The 18,776-nt window shown below is 41.8% G+C and overlaps 1 protein-coding gene across 1 annotated transcript; it reads right to left on the bottom strand.

Annotated features, from left to right (window-relative positions):
* Positions 1 to 4,374: 4,374 nt before the first annotated feature.
* LOC134076465 (metalloproteinase inhibitor 2-like) lies at positions 4,375 to 14,207 on the bottom strand. The gene is made up of 5 exons (XM_062531538.1): positions 13,828 to 14,207; positions 7,766 to 7,866; positions 7,346 to 7,451; positions 7,045 to 7,166; positions 4,375 to 6,621 (listed from the first exon to the last, which is right to left on the bottom strand). The coding sequence occupies exons 1-5, from the start codon at positions 13,955 to 13,957 to the stop codon at positions 6,424 to 6,426; spliced, it is 657 nt and encodes a 218-aa protein (XP_062387522.1). The 5' UTR covers positions 13,958 to 14,207; the 3' UTR covers positions 4,375 to 6,423.
* Between the last annotated feature and the right edge of the window lie 4,569 nt (positions 14,208 to 18,776).

Genomic DNA, 18,776 nt, shown 5'->3' on the forward strand with positions numbered 1-18,776 from the left:
CAACATAAGTCTTCCTAATTCCATCCAACTTTCTATCCATTCATCTTCTTCAAACCAAACTCATCCACCCATTCTAAACAGTCTGCCTATCAACATCAATTAGACGATCTACATTCAACTTTTAAACAATCTACTCTGTCTCAGGCTCAGGTATCTCTACACTCTGGCTCTCTTAAGACTAGCCAGTTAAATTGATTACACCTGTATCTGTATCCACTACTCTCAGTAGAGAGCTGTGTCTCTCCATTCTACAAGAATATAAGGCACATTCCATCCAACTTTCTATCCATTCATCTTCTTCAGACCATTCACTCATCCACCCATTAAACTGTCTATCAACATCCATTAAACTCTCTGTCTATCAACATTAATTAGACTATCTACATTCAACTTTTAAATTATTTACTCTGTCTCAGGCTTTATACACTCTGGCTCTCTTAAGACTAGCCAATGACCTTCTGATGGCTGCAGATAATGGCCTCGTCACCATCCTTGTCCTTCTGGACCTCTCTGCAGCCTTTGACACGGTCTCCCACACCATCCTCCTCTCCCGTCTCTCTGAACACATCGGCCTCACTGGTACAGCTCTCGCATGGTTTCAGTCCTACCTCTCAAATAGGAAACAATTCATCACGCTAAAAGGCTTCAAGTCCATCACAGCAGCAGTTAACCACGGTGTCCCCCAGGGGTCTGTCCTCGGCCCAATTCTCTTCACCATCTACATGCTCCCCCTTGGACAGATAATCCGTCAACATGGACTCAGCTTTCACTGCTATGCGGACGACACCCAGTTGTACATCAGCACAAAACCCTCTTCCCAGCTTCCACCCCTGCAACTCAACAACTGCCTGCAGGAAATTAAAAACTGGATGACCTCTAACCTCCTAAAACTAAACAGCAGCAAAACAGAGCTCATGGTGGTGGCTCCAGCACCACTGCTTAAGAAGGTTGGAGATCTTGCCCTGGTCATAGATGGCTGTTCCACCTCCCTATCACCAGAGGCGCGGAATCTGGGTGTTATCATCGACCCCACCCTCTCATTCCGGTCCCACATCAAGAACATCACCAAATCTGCCTTCTTCCACCTGCGCAACATCTCAAGACTCCGGCCATCACTATCCGACTCAGTTACTGAGACTCTCATCCACTCATTCATCACCTCCCGCCTGGACTACTGTAATGGTGTTCTGTCTGGGCTGCCTAGTAAGGCCCTGGACAGATTGCAGTATGTCCAGAACTCAGCTGCCAGGGTGCTAACTCACACCAAGCCCTGGCAGCACATCACCCCCATACTCAAGAAACTCCACTGGCTCCCTGTCAAAGCACGCATCACATACAAAATCCTCCTCCTCACGTACAAATCACTACACTCACTGGCACCCAAGTACATTACTGATCTCCTCCACCCCTACTCCCAATCACGGTCCCTGCGCTCCACAGGCAAGGATCTACTCACCATTCCCCGCACCAAACTAAAGACCTTTGGTGATAGGGCCTTCTGCGTAACTGCCCCTACCCTATGGAACAACCTACCATCTTCCATCCGTTCTGCCACCTCCCTGTCAATGTTCAAAAAGCACCTGAAAACACACCTCTTCTCTCTGACCTACCCCTCTTAGCCCCCCACCCCCTCCCACCCTCCCCACTCCTACTCTTGTTAAGCGACCTTGAGTATCTTGAAAGGCGCTATATGTAATTTATTATTATTATTATTATAGCCAGTTAAATTGATTACACCTGTATCAACTGTCAGTTTCTCTGGCTTTAAGCATACAATCTCTCTGAAGACTACATATCCTGTTAACTGTTTCCTCTATCCACAACTGTTTCAAAATAAAAGTCCTCACTGCAATAATACACTATTAAATCATTTAACCATTGAAACTACTCAACTATTTAACTGTTCAACCATTCCAACTGTCAGTTATCATCAACTATGCCTCCAGTCAACTACATGAAACCTCCATGTACCTAGCAACCAACATAGCAACCATTAAAATTAAGCGTTTATGACCGTTTCCATAGCAACCAACATGATTATACTGCAGTAACTTCTTGTTTCCTGATAGTGCCCACCATGGATACCCTAGCAACAAATGTTTCAAAATAAAAGTCCTCACTAGCAAGTTATCTAGTTAGCATGGTTAGCATTGTTAGCATAGTTAGCATTTTTAGCATAACTGCAAAAAAATCATCAACTAAGTTAGCTAATCAACCTGGTTAGCATTGTTAGCAATTTTAGCATTGTTAGCATAGTTAGCATAGTTAGCACTTTTAACATTATTGCTAGAAATCATCAAGTTAGCTAATCAACCTGGTTAGCATTGTTAGTTTAAGTTAACATGGTTACCATATTTAGCATTACTAGCATAGTTAGCATTTTTAGCATAACTGCTAAAAATCATTAGCTAAGTTAGCTAATCAACCTGATTAGAACTGTGAGCATAGTTAGCATAGTTAACATTTTTACCATAACTGCATTAAATCAGTAGCTAAGTTAACCAATCAACCTGGTTATCATTGTTACCATAGTTAACATTTTAACATGAATAGAAATCATTAGTTAAGTTAGAACTGGAATGTTTCAGCTTTAAACTGTCTACCTTCACACTATGAACTCTCTGTAAACCAAAGATTCTAGAACAGAGCAAGATGGATCAGTTGCGTCAAAAGAATGAAGTACGGTACAGGGCGCCATTTTGGTAAGCCCAGCAACATTTCTGACACAGTTCCAATCATATAAACCCACCTTAACAGCTGTTTTTGCCGTTGCCAGCTGTTTTTTGGTTTGGTTTTGTTACCCGGTAATGATCTGGCCGTGTGAAAGGCACGATTTATTACTTTTCGGCTTACCAAAATGGCGCCCATGGAGCGTTAGAATGTACTTCAAAAAATCCAACGTATTCTCCGGCCAGTGATCCATCTTGCTCTGTTCTAGAATCTTTGCTGTAAACTATGCAACCACCATGTTTACCCTAGCAACACCTTAGTAACCATATCTACATTATCTATCTATTTTTGCATTTTCATGCACTGGTAATTCCTTGGAATTGCATTTCTAGTTATTAAACTTCTTCTTCTAACGCTCGCAATTCAGCTTCAACCGTTTAACGTAGAAACTTCATTCAAACGTTGTTGCGTAGGTCTTGCTTATGCCATGTGTGCTTTGTATTTTTCAACTTTGTAACTTTTATACTTTTTGAACTATTAAATAAAAACTATGAACAATTTCCCCATAGACTTAACATTGCTCATTATGACATCATGGCAGCAATTAGAATGTTACGCCAGGTGGCCAGTCCAGGTGCAGCAGCTCTCTCTCTCTCTCAGGCTTTAAACAAACACTGGCTCTCTTGAGACTACATTTTCTGTTCCCCTGTATCAACTGTATCAACATAAGTCTTCCTAATTCCATCCAACTTTCTATCCATTCATCTTCTTCAAACATTCATTCACTCATCCACCCATTCCAAACAGTCTGCCTATCAACATCAATTAGACGATCTACATTCAACTTTTAAACAATCTACTCTGTCTCAGGCTTTAAGCTACACTCTGGCACTCTTAAGACTAGCCAGTTAAATTGATTACACCTGTATCTGTATCCACTACTCTCAGTAGAGAGCTGTGTCTCTCCATTCTACAAGAATATAAGGCACATTCCATCCATCTTCCTATCCATAGTTAGCGTAGTTAGCATTTTTAGCATAACTGCAAAAAAATCATCAACTAAGTTAGCTAATCAACCTGGTTAGCATTGTTAGCAAATCTAGCATTATTAGCATAGTTAGCATTTTTAGCATTACTGCTAGAAATCATCGGTTAAGTTAGCTAATCAACCTGGTTAGCATTGTTAGTAAAGTGAGCATTGCTAGCATAATTAGCATTTTTAGCACAACTGCTAGAAATCATTAGCTTAGTTAGCTAATCAACATTTTAACATGAATAGAAATCATTAGTTAAGTTAGAACTGGAATGTTTCAGCTTTAAACTGTCTACCTTCACATTATCAACTCTCTTTAAACTACGCAACCACCATGTTTACCCTAGCTACACCTTAGTAACCATATCTACATTATCTATCTTTTTTTGCATTTTCATGCACTGGTAATTCCTTGGAATTGCATTTCTAGTTGGTTTCTACAAGCCCTCTTTAAATATATGAAAACATATACGGTGACTCAAGGAACCAAACTGAATTGACAGGGAAAGGAATGTTTATATCTGTTTTTCTGCTAATAGAACTGACACATGTGCTGGAAAAGTCCACAAACTTTGAAAGGCAAAAGACAAGGCTTCATTTTCCAACGAATAGCTCTTGCAAATTCCTTGTGCCACCGGCTCCCACTGATAACTTCACAAATAAACCATGAGTGATTTAAAAAAAATGTTTTTATTTCTCAACACCATAGGCATCCATACAGTTTGGAATAATACTGGAAAGTGTAGGCATGCATGGTCTAGCTTCAGACCTCTGTCTCATGTAGTACCAGCATGAGACATCTCTCACTACTGCTAATGCTAAGACATACATTGCTTCATAAAAACACACAAAATGTACAAGAAAGGCCAATGTATCTGAAAACATGGATCGACCAAGTCTTTAGAAACATTACTCAAGAATACAGAAATTGAATAAAAACGACTAAAAAAAAAAGTTTACACATGTATGCTTCATCATGGTCAAATAGGCATTGTTGTGAAGGGAGTATAGGCTACATTTAATGGTTTTGTACTTGGACAAGTGCTGAGACCCTCAAGCTCTCTCAAGGGTTGGATCTAATGTAGATGTCTGCCTGACAGGAAGATTTTGGTCAGGTGTGAGACATCTTTTTTTAAAAGTGACTGCATTAGCTCAGAATCCACCATGTGTGCCTTAAGAGACATGTTAAGGCTCAAGGATAACACAGCCCTAATCAACATGACTGCACACGAGTAGCAGAGCCAGAGTTATCTGAAATGCTATGACTGGGGTCTACTGAGAAGGGTTTTTTGAAGATGTGGATGGATGATAAACTGACTTTACCATTTCTAAACCAATTCACCATATTATGTCAGTAGTGATGCTGATTCTCAAAGACCAACCCTGTAATTATAAGTGGTGGTCTCATCATGTTTTGGACAGTATTTTAGGAAAGCCAACTGAACCTGCATCTGTTTTCCTTAAAATCCACTATCATTTTTTTAAAATTCTAGTTGCCCCTTGTGCTTTCTCATCCGGAAGTGCAGTCTGGCCCTACAAGATTAGTCTAGTAACTATATTCCCCCACGGAGAAAAGTAATTTACTAGTCCTTCTTGTCCATCATAGCATTTGAGCTTCAAAATAGACCTCACTTGCTTGTTTAAAGGAAAACTCTTTCGGGTTCTTCACCCTCAAAGGTTCCTCAAGTATTCTGCAAACATCTAAAAACCTTCAAAGGTTCCTGTTGGAATCCTCGGAGGCTCTTTGTTATATGATACTATAATTATGTTCTATTAAATTGCTTTTAAAAAAAAAATCAAATTGCATCTATTATATTACATACTTATAACTGAACTGGCAATAGAACGTTCAGAGGTTTCTCCAAATTACCCCTATTTTCTAGGACTGAGGACCAGGGTGGTTGACGATGTGCATGTGGCTGGGCTAAATAGCTTTCAGTCCACGGATCCACAATATGCCCAATTCAGTGAAACAACTCAACCAGACGTGAAATAAAAGGGAAGGGGTACCATCTGACCGACATGAAACAGAATCTGTTTATGCTGAGCTATTAACTCTTAGGGGCGATGCTTATTTTTTTATATAAATACACACAAATCCTGCAAATACTAGCACTAAAAGTATAAATTAATGCCATATCCTCTGCGAGTTGGTCTGTGGCACAGTGTAGAATACAATTTACAACTAATCTTTTACAGTACATTCCACATATGCAAAATATTACAATGGCAGAAATGTATGGCATAAAAGAAAAGAAAAATAAAATGCACATTCCCTTAAAATATGCTATTTCATTACAGCTGTTAAATTAATTCATTGATTAATTATTAATTAATTACATTAATCAATTAATGTAAGTTTGTTTGAGTGAGCATGTGTATAAAACATATTGGGATATAACATTTGTACACAATAGACTGGGTTAAAAGGTTTAGAAAAGGAAAAATGACTAAAATGGTTTGAATTTTTTTTTCTCTTTTCTGTAACACAGCTGGGTAAAAACAAGCAAAATGGAAGGTTTGGTACTTTCAAAAGTGTTTCTGTAAATCTGCCTTTTATTAATCAAAAACAGGCACCTGTTCAAAGAGTCAGGTTGTGCTAATGTTCTGTGTGTGTGTGTTTGTTTGTTTGTGTGTGTGTGTGTGTGTGTGTGTGTGTGTGTGTGTGTGTATGTGTGAGCAAGAGTGCAGATGTTTGGCGCTGGTGTTGGTGAATGTGACTAAGGGTCCTCGATGTCCATGAACTCCTTCTTGGGGGCGTGAGAGCCACGGTACCAGTTGCAGGAGGAATCGCTCCGAGGGATACAGGTGAAGTACTGAGCCTGTTTGCCACGGTGGCTTGCCTCTAGGACCCAGTCTGTCCACAGGCACTCCTCCGGGCCTCCAATAGAACAGGGCAAGGTCTGGCATCTCACAATCTGTCAAAACAGTCAGACATGCAGAGGAGTATTTAGAATAGAATAGGATAGAATACATAGAATACAATACATTCTACATAATAGATTCTTCTTATTATGTTTTCCTTCTAAGTATGGTTACAGATATAGACATTATAATTGGATGTAAGTTTTGGGTGATTATGGCAGGACCCAGTGTGTGCATGTGTGTGTGTGAGTGTGTGAGTGTGTGAGTGTGAGTGTGTGTGTGTGTGTGTGTGTGTGTGTGCGTGTGTGTGTGTATGTGAGTGTGAGTGTGAGTGTGAGTGTGTGTGTGTGTGTGTGTGTGTGTGTGTGTGTGTGTGTGTGTGTGTGTGTGTGTGTGTGTGTGTGTGTGTGTGTCTGTGTGTGTGAGTGTGAGTGTGAGTGTCTGTGTGTGTGTGTGTGTGTGTGTGTGTTTCTTACCCGGCAGTCACAGCCTGACTGGTAGCGCTGGTTCAGGCTGAGTGTTTGAGTGTGGGTTAGGTCACTCCATGGCTCCACAAAGTCACAGAGTGTCACATGCACTCCATCAGACTCCATCTTGCCTGCAAACCATAGATGGAGGTGTCACTGGGCAAGCTAGTGCTATCTGTCCACTGGCATGTATGATGGTCTATCAATGATGTATCTGAACCTCTAAAGGTTGATGCCACTGTTTACAGGAAGTGGTATAGAGCTTAGCCAAGAGATGACACAAGGGGAATTGTGGGTACTGTAGTCTTACCTGTGATCAGGTATTCCTTGCTGTCATGCTCCAGATTCACGCCACACATGGCAGAAGTTGGTGCTGTGAAGATGGCTTCTACAGCCTGATCAGGACCCTTGAACATCTGCATGATATTGAAAGTAATGATTAGAGAAGGTAAATAAAAAACAATAATCTCTAATATTCACATAACTAAACCAACATTGAGAACAATGCAGAGTAGTTCTTTTTTCTGATAATGAGAATGTAGAATGTGGGCACAAATTTAAACAGGCTTGTATTTATGTATGAAATCGCATTGACATAGACTACATTTGCATTCTGGCCCACAACCACCCACCCATACACACACACACACACACACACACACACACACACACACACACACACACACACACACACACACACACACACACACACACTGTGACTTGTACTTACTTTGGTCTGTTTGATGTCATACTGGATCCTCTTGATGGGGTTGCCATAGACATCATTTCCAGACGCTATCTCCTTCCGTCCAACCACCTTAGCTCTGATCACTGCCAATGACAGAACAATGGTTTTGTTAATACCAATAAGCACTAAAATATGCTTGCGTTGCGACACTATCCAGTAGACAAATCAAGTCAATTAGTCATAGATAAAACATTGCCTGTCATTATTTTGCTTTCAAAAATTAGTCTTGGATGAATCTAAACCTTCTGTGATGTTGGTGACTCATCTACACTTTCCCAGTACTGAACTTCATTGGTTTCCTCCTGCTTTATTACTGTCTTATTACTGTCTCTGTGTATCTATTCACAACGTGTCAGTCTCTCGGCTTGAGAAGAGGCTAGTTTGCACATGTATGTGCATTTGTGAGTGTGTGTGTGTTTGTGTTTGTGATGGAGAGAGAGAGGAATAGACAGAGAGAGAGAGAGAGAGAGAGAGAGAGAGAGAGAGAGAGAGAGGACATGAGTATTTCATTAGCAGAAACCAGGGGAAGGAATGTGCTTTGGCCTGACTTGAGGAAGTCCGTCAGCATTCTCTGTGAGATGCCGCCAGCCTCCTCTTTCATCCTTTTTCCTCCCCCAAAACACACACACACACACACACACATACACACACACTGGGCGTACACACACTCTGTGGGCACACACACATTCTCACTCTCTCTGAACTCTAAGCTGGCACTCTTAACAGGACACACTCTTGTGTAGGCCCACTCTTCCGAGATGTGAAGTGGCTGCTTGCGCTGCGATGTCTTCAGGCTTAATACCTCTGCTGTGACGCCGTATCCTTCTCCTAACAGCTCTCCACTTCTCTTTTATTCTCCCCTCCCAACTTCCTGATTTCATCCCTCGTCTTCCTTTCAACCCCTTCTTTCTCTCTCTCTCAGCCCTTTTCTCTCTCCTTCTCTCTCTCTCTCTCCTTCTCTCTCTCTCTCTCTCTCTCTCTTTTGCGCTGTGGAGAGCTGAGAGAGAGAGAGCTGGGCTGGTTGTTGAGCTAAGCTGCGCTCCTGAGAGAGCCAGCAGTCAGTCAGCCCTAATGAGAAGCAGATGTAGCAGCTCCCGCTCCTGCCTTGTTTTCAACCTTTTTTCTGCTGAACTCGGGAAAAGAGGAGAAAGCGCCTGTCGACCCATTCCTTCACATGCACACGCAGAGGAGGCTCTGTGGCAGTCTTTCTCTCTCTCTCTCTCTCTCTCTCTCTCACACACACACACATACACACCTAGATATGGGCACATACACAGAGGAACTTTCATAGAGTTGACCAAGCCGAGAAATATGAGAGTGGGTGACAGGGAGAGACACACTCGCAGACACAAATGCATACCTTCTTATACCATGAACAGAGCAGCTTCTTTCTGGGCCACACACTACGACACACACACACACACACACAAACACACTACGATACACATACACACTGGCACACACACAGAGACACACACTGGCACACACACATACACACACACACAGGCACACACACACACACACACACACACACACACACACACACACACACACACACACACACACACACACACACACACACACACACACACACACACACACACACGCGGTGAGTGCTTGCCAAATACACCCACAGGATCTTATACTGAAGTAATCGAGCAACATCAGTGCTGCACACACACACACACACACACAAACGCACGCACACACACATGCACACATACACACACATACACACACACACACACACACACACACACACACACACACACACACACACATTCAGAGAGAGAACTGTAATGCTTTATACAGCTTTAATCACAGCCTCTACCCAGTTTTTCCATTTCCATACATTCATTACATTCCAGGGTTAAGCTGACACCACACACACTCACACACTTACACACACGGGTGCGCGTGCACACACACACACACACACACACACACACACACACACACACACACACGCTTCAGGAACGAAGGAAAGGCCTCAGAGAGGACGACTGTAATCCCTCTTTCCTGAACAAGAATTGTCGCCGCTCAATAGTCAACCACAGAGTGCTCCAGCTCCCCTCAGTAAAGTAGGTCATGTGAAATGTGCACACACACACACACACACACACACACACACACACACACACACACACACACACACACACACACACACACACACACACACACACACACACACACACACACACACACACACACACACATACACACAGACAGAGACACACACACTCGCATGTGCCTTGACCGCAATGAAATACAGTTGCTATTAGATCATACTCAAAGTGCACATTCAGTGCAACAAATTCATGGCTGATTAACCCCTGCCATCATCAATTCAGACAGCCACTTATATATACTTAAACGGTCTCTCTCGGGCCGTGCAGAGCAACAGCTTTACGTCTCTACACTGGAGCAACAGATCTATCAGGGACGCCAGATCGGGCCTGTCTTGGGGCCTGCTATTCCTGATTGCTAGTGTCAGACAATCTCTGGGGATCCAAGAGGCGGGGGAGCTGAACTACAAGGATGAAAGTAGACACAGTTGCCTCAGTTTTACAGATGGGCATACTGACTCGTAGGCATAGAAATCACTAGGGGTAGAGTCTATTACACCTCATGAGATGATACTGTACTGATAGCTGCCAGGTCAATGGTAATAATTCCCTGAAAAGTCAGACATTGTGTATTGTAAAGTATGACTATTTTCTTAAATTTCCCCTTGGGGATCAATAAAGTATCTATCTATCTATCTATCTATCTATCTAAATGTTAACAAAAACGGTCTTACGCACTACATTTTCACCCATCAAAGCAAAGTGTCCATGAAAGTAACTGATCGGTTATGTGAAATGGGTTTCAAAGGGTAATAATATGGAAAAGGGATGATGCTTGAGATCCTGCTCAGTGAATACTCTTCTGATGCCATTCTTTCTCTAAACTCAGATCTCACTCCCACTGCCCACAGCTCCTCATGACTATGACACCAGACATCTTAATCAATAACTCTTCTCTCAGACAATATTGTATTTTTTCTTTGAGACAAATCTTCTGCATTTCGTTGTTTACTGTAATTCGTTGGCTTTGCACTTGTACTCTGCACAATGACAATAAAGTTGAATCTAATCTAATCTAATCTAGTCTAAATTTTCCATAATCTTAGTTCTCCATAATCCTAGTTCTCCATATTTCCCTCAGCTCTCTGGTAAAAGAGAGGTGAAAGAGTAATGCGCCCGTGCCTTGAGATTAAATGTTGTTTATGTTAAGACTTAGTATCCCTTCAGCTACCTTAAGATAAACAATAATATCTGACTCATGCCCAGTTCACTTTTTGACCCCCCCCCCCCTCTCTCCCCCCCCCCCCCTCTCTCTCTCTCCCTCTCTCTCTCTCTCTCATACACACAGACACCCACACACATGCGCATAGGAATGTCCTTGTGTTCACTGGAAAGCCCCTCTGACTGGTCTAATGAATGGGTGGTTTCTCGGAACGAATGGAACACCCATTCTCACCACCAACTTAAACCAGCAGCTACTGGGACGGCTTATGTCTCAAATGGGACAGTGTCGCTCCCGGCATCAGCGCGCACCACAGTCAACAAACAACAGATATTTGATGCAACAGGAAACCAGTGTTGCGCCAACGTAGAGTAATCTTTCCTCACATTGCCTTGTCGATGGATCATCTGATGCTTTTTGAAAGAACACTGTTGCAATGAATGTTCTCTCTCTCTCTCTCTCTCTCTCTTCTTTCATCCAGATCCAGTTCTCAGTCCCTCGCTCCTTCACTTCTTCTTCTCCACGGTCTGATCTGGCTGCCAACATCATCCCTCTTCCAGATCCCAGATGAACCCTTCAGATCAACTCTGACACTCACCCTTGCTCTGAACCCACTGACACCATCTGTGATCACACCATCATGACAGCCAGCTAGTGTTTGGTTCCGGCACCAGAAACCTCTTGGACCACTGAAGTAATACGACACTAACCGAGGAGCAGTATCTAGTCCAAAGGTGATGACTAGGTGAGGGAGGAAACCAAGGCCTTGCTTTTTCAAAGCATACATGAATATAACGGACGTTAGTTAGCTAAGTTAAATGGGCAGTCTGTGCATGAAATGCTAGCCAGACAAATGTATATCCAAAAGGAGTTGACAGGAAGCTCAAAGCCTCCCCAACCACCACCATCAAAAAGTGTGCCACTCACTGGCAGGTAAATCAGTACTCTTTCAGGGCACCATAGATATGACTATGTGCCACCTCACATTAGCATAGGAGCAGAACATAGTAAGACGTGGGAAAGGCTTCACCAGTAAAAAAAAAAGAAAGAAAAAAAAAGAGGAATGCTATGAAGCATTCAGGAAACTACGACGGAAAGAGTCCGCCACAGAGCCAGGCAGCATTTTAATGGGAATTCGGCAGGACAAACTGAGCCCTGTTAGGCCTGGCATTAGCATAAGTTTGTGTGTGGAGCCAGCTAGGGTCTATGAATGTTCAAATAAACCAAAATAAACAGACATTCTGGAGGCCGACAGGCTACAAGGACACGTGGACGCCAGGCTCAGCGGTCCTGTTTTGATTGCGATTTAGAGTGTTAGAAGGAAATAGCTACCTGTCTGGGCTTCATATCCTCCCATTACAGACAATGAGTCAGCACCCCACAAGCCATCTCTGTTAAGCTCATCAAGCCATCAGTCGACTAGTCCTCCTGTCCTTTGATGTGCCCTCCTTCGTCATAAATAAGTTCTCTGTTCTTCTTGTGCTCATCAAAGAGGGACATTAAAAATACCGACATTTCCATGGAGCATATCGGGACAGAAACAATGCAAAAACCTGCCTTGCCTGAGACAAAGAAAGACTAATACGTTTGAGAGGAGGGCTAAAGATGGAGAGAATAGAATAGAGATGAAAGAATGAAAGTGTTTTCACAAAGACAAAGAACTGCCACAACTTCTGGGAATTTTTTTCATCTGCTTGCAGAGAACTGGAAGCAGATGGAAATTATATTTACAGGGACACCGACTAACCCTCCTCTGTCCTAGATCCTCCTCTCTCTCTCTCTCTCTCTCTCTGTCTAGCTCACACTTGAATTTAGTGACTCCAGGACAGGCCTGATTGTAGTTTAACTGTTAACCTGTAATAATAGACTTTGCAACAATAATGATGGCATAGTTCCCGGCAACAATAGTACAGTCATTACCATTCGACTTTTAAAGGTCTCTGTCCATCACCTTGTTATAACATGCAGAGTATAAACACATCTGCTGAATCATCTGAAAAGATATGCATACTGCATGACGCACAGCCTCGGATACTCTCGTCTCTCTCTGTGTACCACCCCCACCCTACCTTACCTTACTGATTAGTCGGACAACTATCTGTAAATGTCTGAATGTATGAAACGAGTTTTTGTTTGAAATCACACTGTTGCAGACAAGATGAAGATCATGCGACAAAGGAAATATCCTGGTGAAAACTCTTGAAGCCAGTGGAGCTTTGCCTCTTAAGGCGCAGCACTGAGCGATAGTGTCCCAGATGCTGACGATTCATGCAGTCAAGAACAAAAAAAAATACCAGAAAACTATCGAAAATAAAAAAGTTCTGCACAAAGTGCAAAAACTGTTGTCCTCGCTACTGTGGCAGTTGTATTTTATATCTTTACTTCAGGTTGAACAGCGCCTAGGAATTCAACGAAAGAGCAATGGCTTGAGGTTTATGTGTTTTTCTTTCAGAAATTAGGTGGATGACACATTGACTCTCCACCCTCTCCCGTGAGTCCAGCCAAAATCGGTAGCAAGAAAAATGGTTGTTCCTTCCAAAGAAGACCTAATCTTAACCACAGAAATATTCAACCCGCACTGGTTGGAATTAGGACAATTAAACTTGCTTTTGTTCAGTCCATATAGCATGTTATGAACACAAAATACACATATGAAATAAGACAAATGTTTAAACATCAAAGTAAAGTGTATAGAAAGTCTAGCATGTTGTTTTGTTTCAATAGGTGGTTGATAATGAAATTTGTGCATGACTTACCGACGTCTGCGTTACAAAATGCCTGTTGAGGATGCATCGGAGAGCAACTGCAAGCCTCGGCGATTTCTTTCACTCGCCATAAAAGCAGCACGACCAGCGTAGCAAGAATACTGTTGTTTAGATTATTCATATTTAGGAAATATGATTTGTTCTTCTGTATGGTGCTGATTAAATTACTCCCGTCTCTGTTTCGTGAAAAAATGAGCAACAAACTATTTCTGCGTTGAGTTTGGAGCAAACGACGTCCTGCTTAATTGTTCAGTGCTGATGTCAAAATATCTGTTACACTTCTGCGAAACGCAAAAAACATACATGTGATCATGCACTAACTTGCATTTACAGCAGTCTATTCATCGTTGGCGACGCTGACGAACTCCACCCTGTGCTGAAGTCTGCATGAACTATTTGCAAGCGGTGGGGCTTTATGCTTGCCTGATCGAGCTCCGCCCTCCAGCCATGACCTGTGTCTGCCGTATGAGTAAGTGACGACATTTTCCTACGATGTGTCTTTTAAAAAGTTTTTTTTTTTCGCCGCAGGCCTTTTGAACTCTCCAAAATACTTTGGGAGCGCGCGTGCGCCCGGTATGGACGCATCCATATTGACACAATGTTGTTGATGTTGCGTGTTCATCTGTCATCCTATGTTTTACCTGAAGTATGAGTAGCAGTGTGTTCACTGAAGCACTACAGTGAATCTCCAGGAATGTTTGTCCCTGCAAGATATACTCACCATCAAAAGGGTCAGGGCTGTTCTAACTGACTGTCCAAATTAATGAGGATTTAGGATTTGTTGGATTTTGAACACATTTTACAATTCTGCCTGATAAGAGATACTTCATATGCTGTAAAATGCAAAAAGTAAGGACCCCCCTCAAGAGTTCATCAGAAGTGTGTGAATCACACAATCACTCATATAGGTTAAAAGTGTTTGGCTCTTTCCATTTGCAATATAACCGAACACATTTCACAATATGTTTGGATGGGGAGAGGGTATAATTACAGGTGTCTCTGCTGACGCACCCTGGTGTTCATCAAGTGTGTCAATCCCCCACCTCTACGCCTGCCACCTTGACGCATCTCCCTTCGCCCACCTGCCTCTCCTAAAAACAACAAGTGAAACTGCTCGTGTAGTTTTTCTCCCCAACAAACTCAGCCTTAAAACAGCAGGCTGGTGTGGTGCACAGCACTCACCGGGAATAGGCCCATTAAGCAGGCCATTTTATCGGCCTGGGCTGTTGCCCTGTACTGTAAATGATTTTTTGTCGACATGAACATGACACATAAAAGGGCAAAATTGGACATCCATATCTCCAACCTCTAGTCTTTAAGGAAACAAACTTAATTTGTTCATGCACACACAAGAAATAAATGATTGTTTTAATTAATAAAAGCACCCTTTCCACCTTATTATTAAAATAATAATTGAATGTTCCATGCGGTCCAGAGGTGATCTGAAGCACCCAACTGTGACAGTGCAGTGCACCGCAGTGGAATCACAGATTCCTAAAAAAAAAAAATTGGTACCATACCAGCGCACTGACACAGAAACATAGAGTGGAATAATTCTCTTGTTTATAAATTATGAAATAGGTCTATGATGAAATCTGTCATGATGACATCTGAATATGAAATCATCAGGCTTACCGTATAGCTTTGTTTAAACAAGGATTATCTCGAGTCTCTAAAAAATACCAGCAATACTGATGAATGGCCTCCAGCTGATCCAGCTGCAGTTTACATGAACATCATAAAATAAACTTATAAAAAGAAAACATTGATCCCTAATTTGAATGACAGGTGTATTAGGTATATATTTTTAATAAGATGAGGAAGACCTTAGGCACAACCTGCTCAGAAGTCCCACAATGCTACACAATGGCTTGAATTCATGAGACACAGCCCATTGCCTGGACAACTTTGCTCATCATTCAAGCTAGGGCACAATATTTGCTAGAAATGTATTTATTTGTTTATTCTATATTGTTCATTGTTTAACTGTTTTTCGATGCTGATGAATTCTTCAGAATTTTTCATTCTAATTTTGAAGGGATAGAGACAAGTTATTGTTCTTTTTGTGTACTTTCTGTAAGTCTTGTCTGGGTGTGGCAATTGGAAGATCTTACTGGAAACCTTTTCACAGTAAATGTGTTTCACACTAATTTCACATCAAATGTAAGTCATGCAAGGAGAAAGTGTCTGCATTAATCATTGTTGAATACGCAGACGGTTTACAATGAAAAGAAAAAAAAAACTATTTTCATGACTCCTTCAAAGAGACCACTGATTATCCCTTCTTTGGCCAAGAAACTTCCACTAACATTTTCCCAGCGTATGTAGTAGAAAAACAATTATCAGGGCGTGTGTTTTCATTCACAATAGTTTGGCGGTATGAGGACAAGGATGTGTAGGTGGCGACCAATTTCATGGCTCTGACTTCATGTTGGTCAGCCAGAAGTAACTTTCCGGACCTTTAAGTGTTTGTCCAGAAATTCCTTTGGTGAGTCTGACGAGGACTCATAGTAAATGAGTGAGTCACAGCAAGTGGTATCACTTTCCAGTCTTGCATCAGGACCAGTGGCATCCCTTTCCTCACTCTCTCCATGCTTCCGGCTGGAATGACAACCAGATGACGCGGTTACAGACAATGAGCATTATGTCTGAACCATTCTCACTTACGCTCGGGGGACTTTACAGTTTTACGCAACATATGCCTCAAATGACCTCGAATGAGCAATAAAGATTATATATGCAGAGACGCATACCACCACTTACCACCAGTACCACACAGTAATAGAAGTCCGAATAGTGTGGTTTATGGTCACTCTTGCTAAAGGTCGTGTGTTGTCTGGAGTTTACTTTCGTCTCATTCTCACAGTGCTCTGTCGGATGAAAATATTCCTTAGTTGATCCTGCAGGTACTTTGCCTTTCCATCTCAAATTTCCATAAACAACACCCCTACAACTGGAAAAATACTTGGCACAGGCTGGGAAAAACAGCCCCTGGAAGTCATGCAGTACTTAATGGAATTATACACGGTTGACTATAATATAATAGAACACAATTTGCCCTTTTAAAATCTAAAGCAGACCTGTGTGGAAGCACAAGATGTCAAATACAAGTCATTTAACCACAACAACTCCCCACTAAATACCTAAAACATGCCACGATAAACAGAAGTGATATAGGTCTAAACTAATGTAAAATAAAGATCTTTTTGTTCTCACGTGGTGTTATCTACACAATACATTCCTAGACAGCTATGTGGACACTGACTGTAAGACACAAATCAGGACTTGTCGCATGTTTCAGCACTGTCTTATGAGTCTTCCTGTTTATTTACAGATGAGCACACCCCGTCTGTCTCCATTCAAACAGATAACAAATGAAGTGTTGAGGCAGGGGATGTACAGGATCTCAATCAGTTCCAGGAACTTGGGAAAGCTGCTGGCTGTCTTCATGCACATCGAATCTGGTCTGCTTTCATGGAAAAGCACACAATTCCACACTGCTCTGTGCTGTGATATTCAAATATCAAAATACACCCATAGACATACCGTATATGCAAATTAAAACGGCATAAATAAAATAGCAAGACCATTGAGGATACCAAGACCAGGCACTTGCGTTGCTGGTATAGATTTCCCTTCAAATGGAGAGATTTTCCCTCTTTTTGCCCTCTGAAGTTTTGAGGTTTTATGGGAACTGGAGTTGGTAGCATGCAAGACGAGAAGAGAGGGGGGCAGGAGATAGGCTCCCAGGGGACAGCAGGCATGATGAGGCAATGGTGGGAAATATACCTGCTCAGTGTTCTCAAGATAATTGTTACCCCTGTGCAGGTAGGAGGCGTTCGTGGCGTACTTGGAACACAGAATGATATGACATCACATTCAGGGAAAACACCTTGAGACTTTTTACTTTCGATTTATCTGAGCGAGTGTTCTCGTGGATTAGTCTCAATTAGGCTTGATATTACAATAGCTCAATTTGTTTTGTGGTCAGTTTATACTGTATTGTCAGGTTATACAGGGATTGGGTATGAACAACCCTTTTCAAATCAAGCCACAAATTCTAGGATTGGGGTCTTGGGCATTCAAGAACATTCACCTTGTTTTCTTTAAACCATTTATGTGATTTTGCTGCATGCATGCTTCGGGTCATTGTCTTGCTGGAAAATAAATCGTCTCCCAGTAGTTCCTTTACTGGCTGAATTAGATTGTCCTCCGGGATTTACGCCTTTTACAAGCCTTCCATTAGGTTAGGCTCAAATGGAATTCCATGGATACAAAAGGGAGTATCAACTAAAAGGAACATTATGAACTAGGTTAAGCTTTTAACAGAAGAGTCCCCTCATTTTCTTAGGATATTAAGTCGAGAATCGAAATGATTGTATTAATTTGCAAAGAGTATAGGGACCTCTGGCTCACAACTTCTTTGGGAAGACCCCAAACTCACTGCCTGTCTTGACTTGTGAAGGCCCTTCTTTCTGTTGTCTCCCTCTTGCATTATAACAGCATGTTTATTCTTCTTGTGTTGGCTGCCAAGGTATTGCGTTTTTTTACAACTGGTCATATATTACAAACACTTTTGTCATAATAAGACATTTTGGATATACATTTGTTGCTCAACACCTAAAGCTCCTCTGTCATGGGCTTTCAAGAGCGTCAGTTCATGCATGTCCATACAAGAGTGAAAGTATCTACAGAGAGATGTTGAAATACACAGTAAACATGAAAGCAACCCAACCCAAAAAGCAGAGATTTTCTAGGAAAAATTACAATGACCATCAAATGTCCATGGAGTTCTGAAAAAGCTGAATTTAGCAGAAAGTACTATATTTCAAAAGAAAGAAATTACTAACAGTCAGATTACTTTGCTTATTCCAAAGAAAATGTATTACAGTGTGTGTATGTGTGTGTGTGTGTGAGAGAGCGCGCACGCACATTTGTGT

The sequence above is a fragment of the Sardina pilchardus genome, chromosome 3 (assembly GCF_963854185.1).
Source record: "Sardina pilchardus chromosome 3, fSarPil1.1, whole genome shotgun sequence".
Classification (NCBI taxonomy): Eukaryota; Metazoa; Chordata; class Actinopteri; order Clupeiformes; family Clupeidae; genus Sardina; species Sardina pilchardus.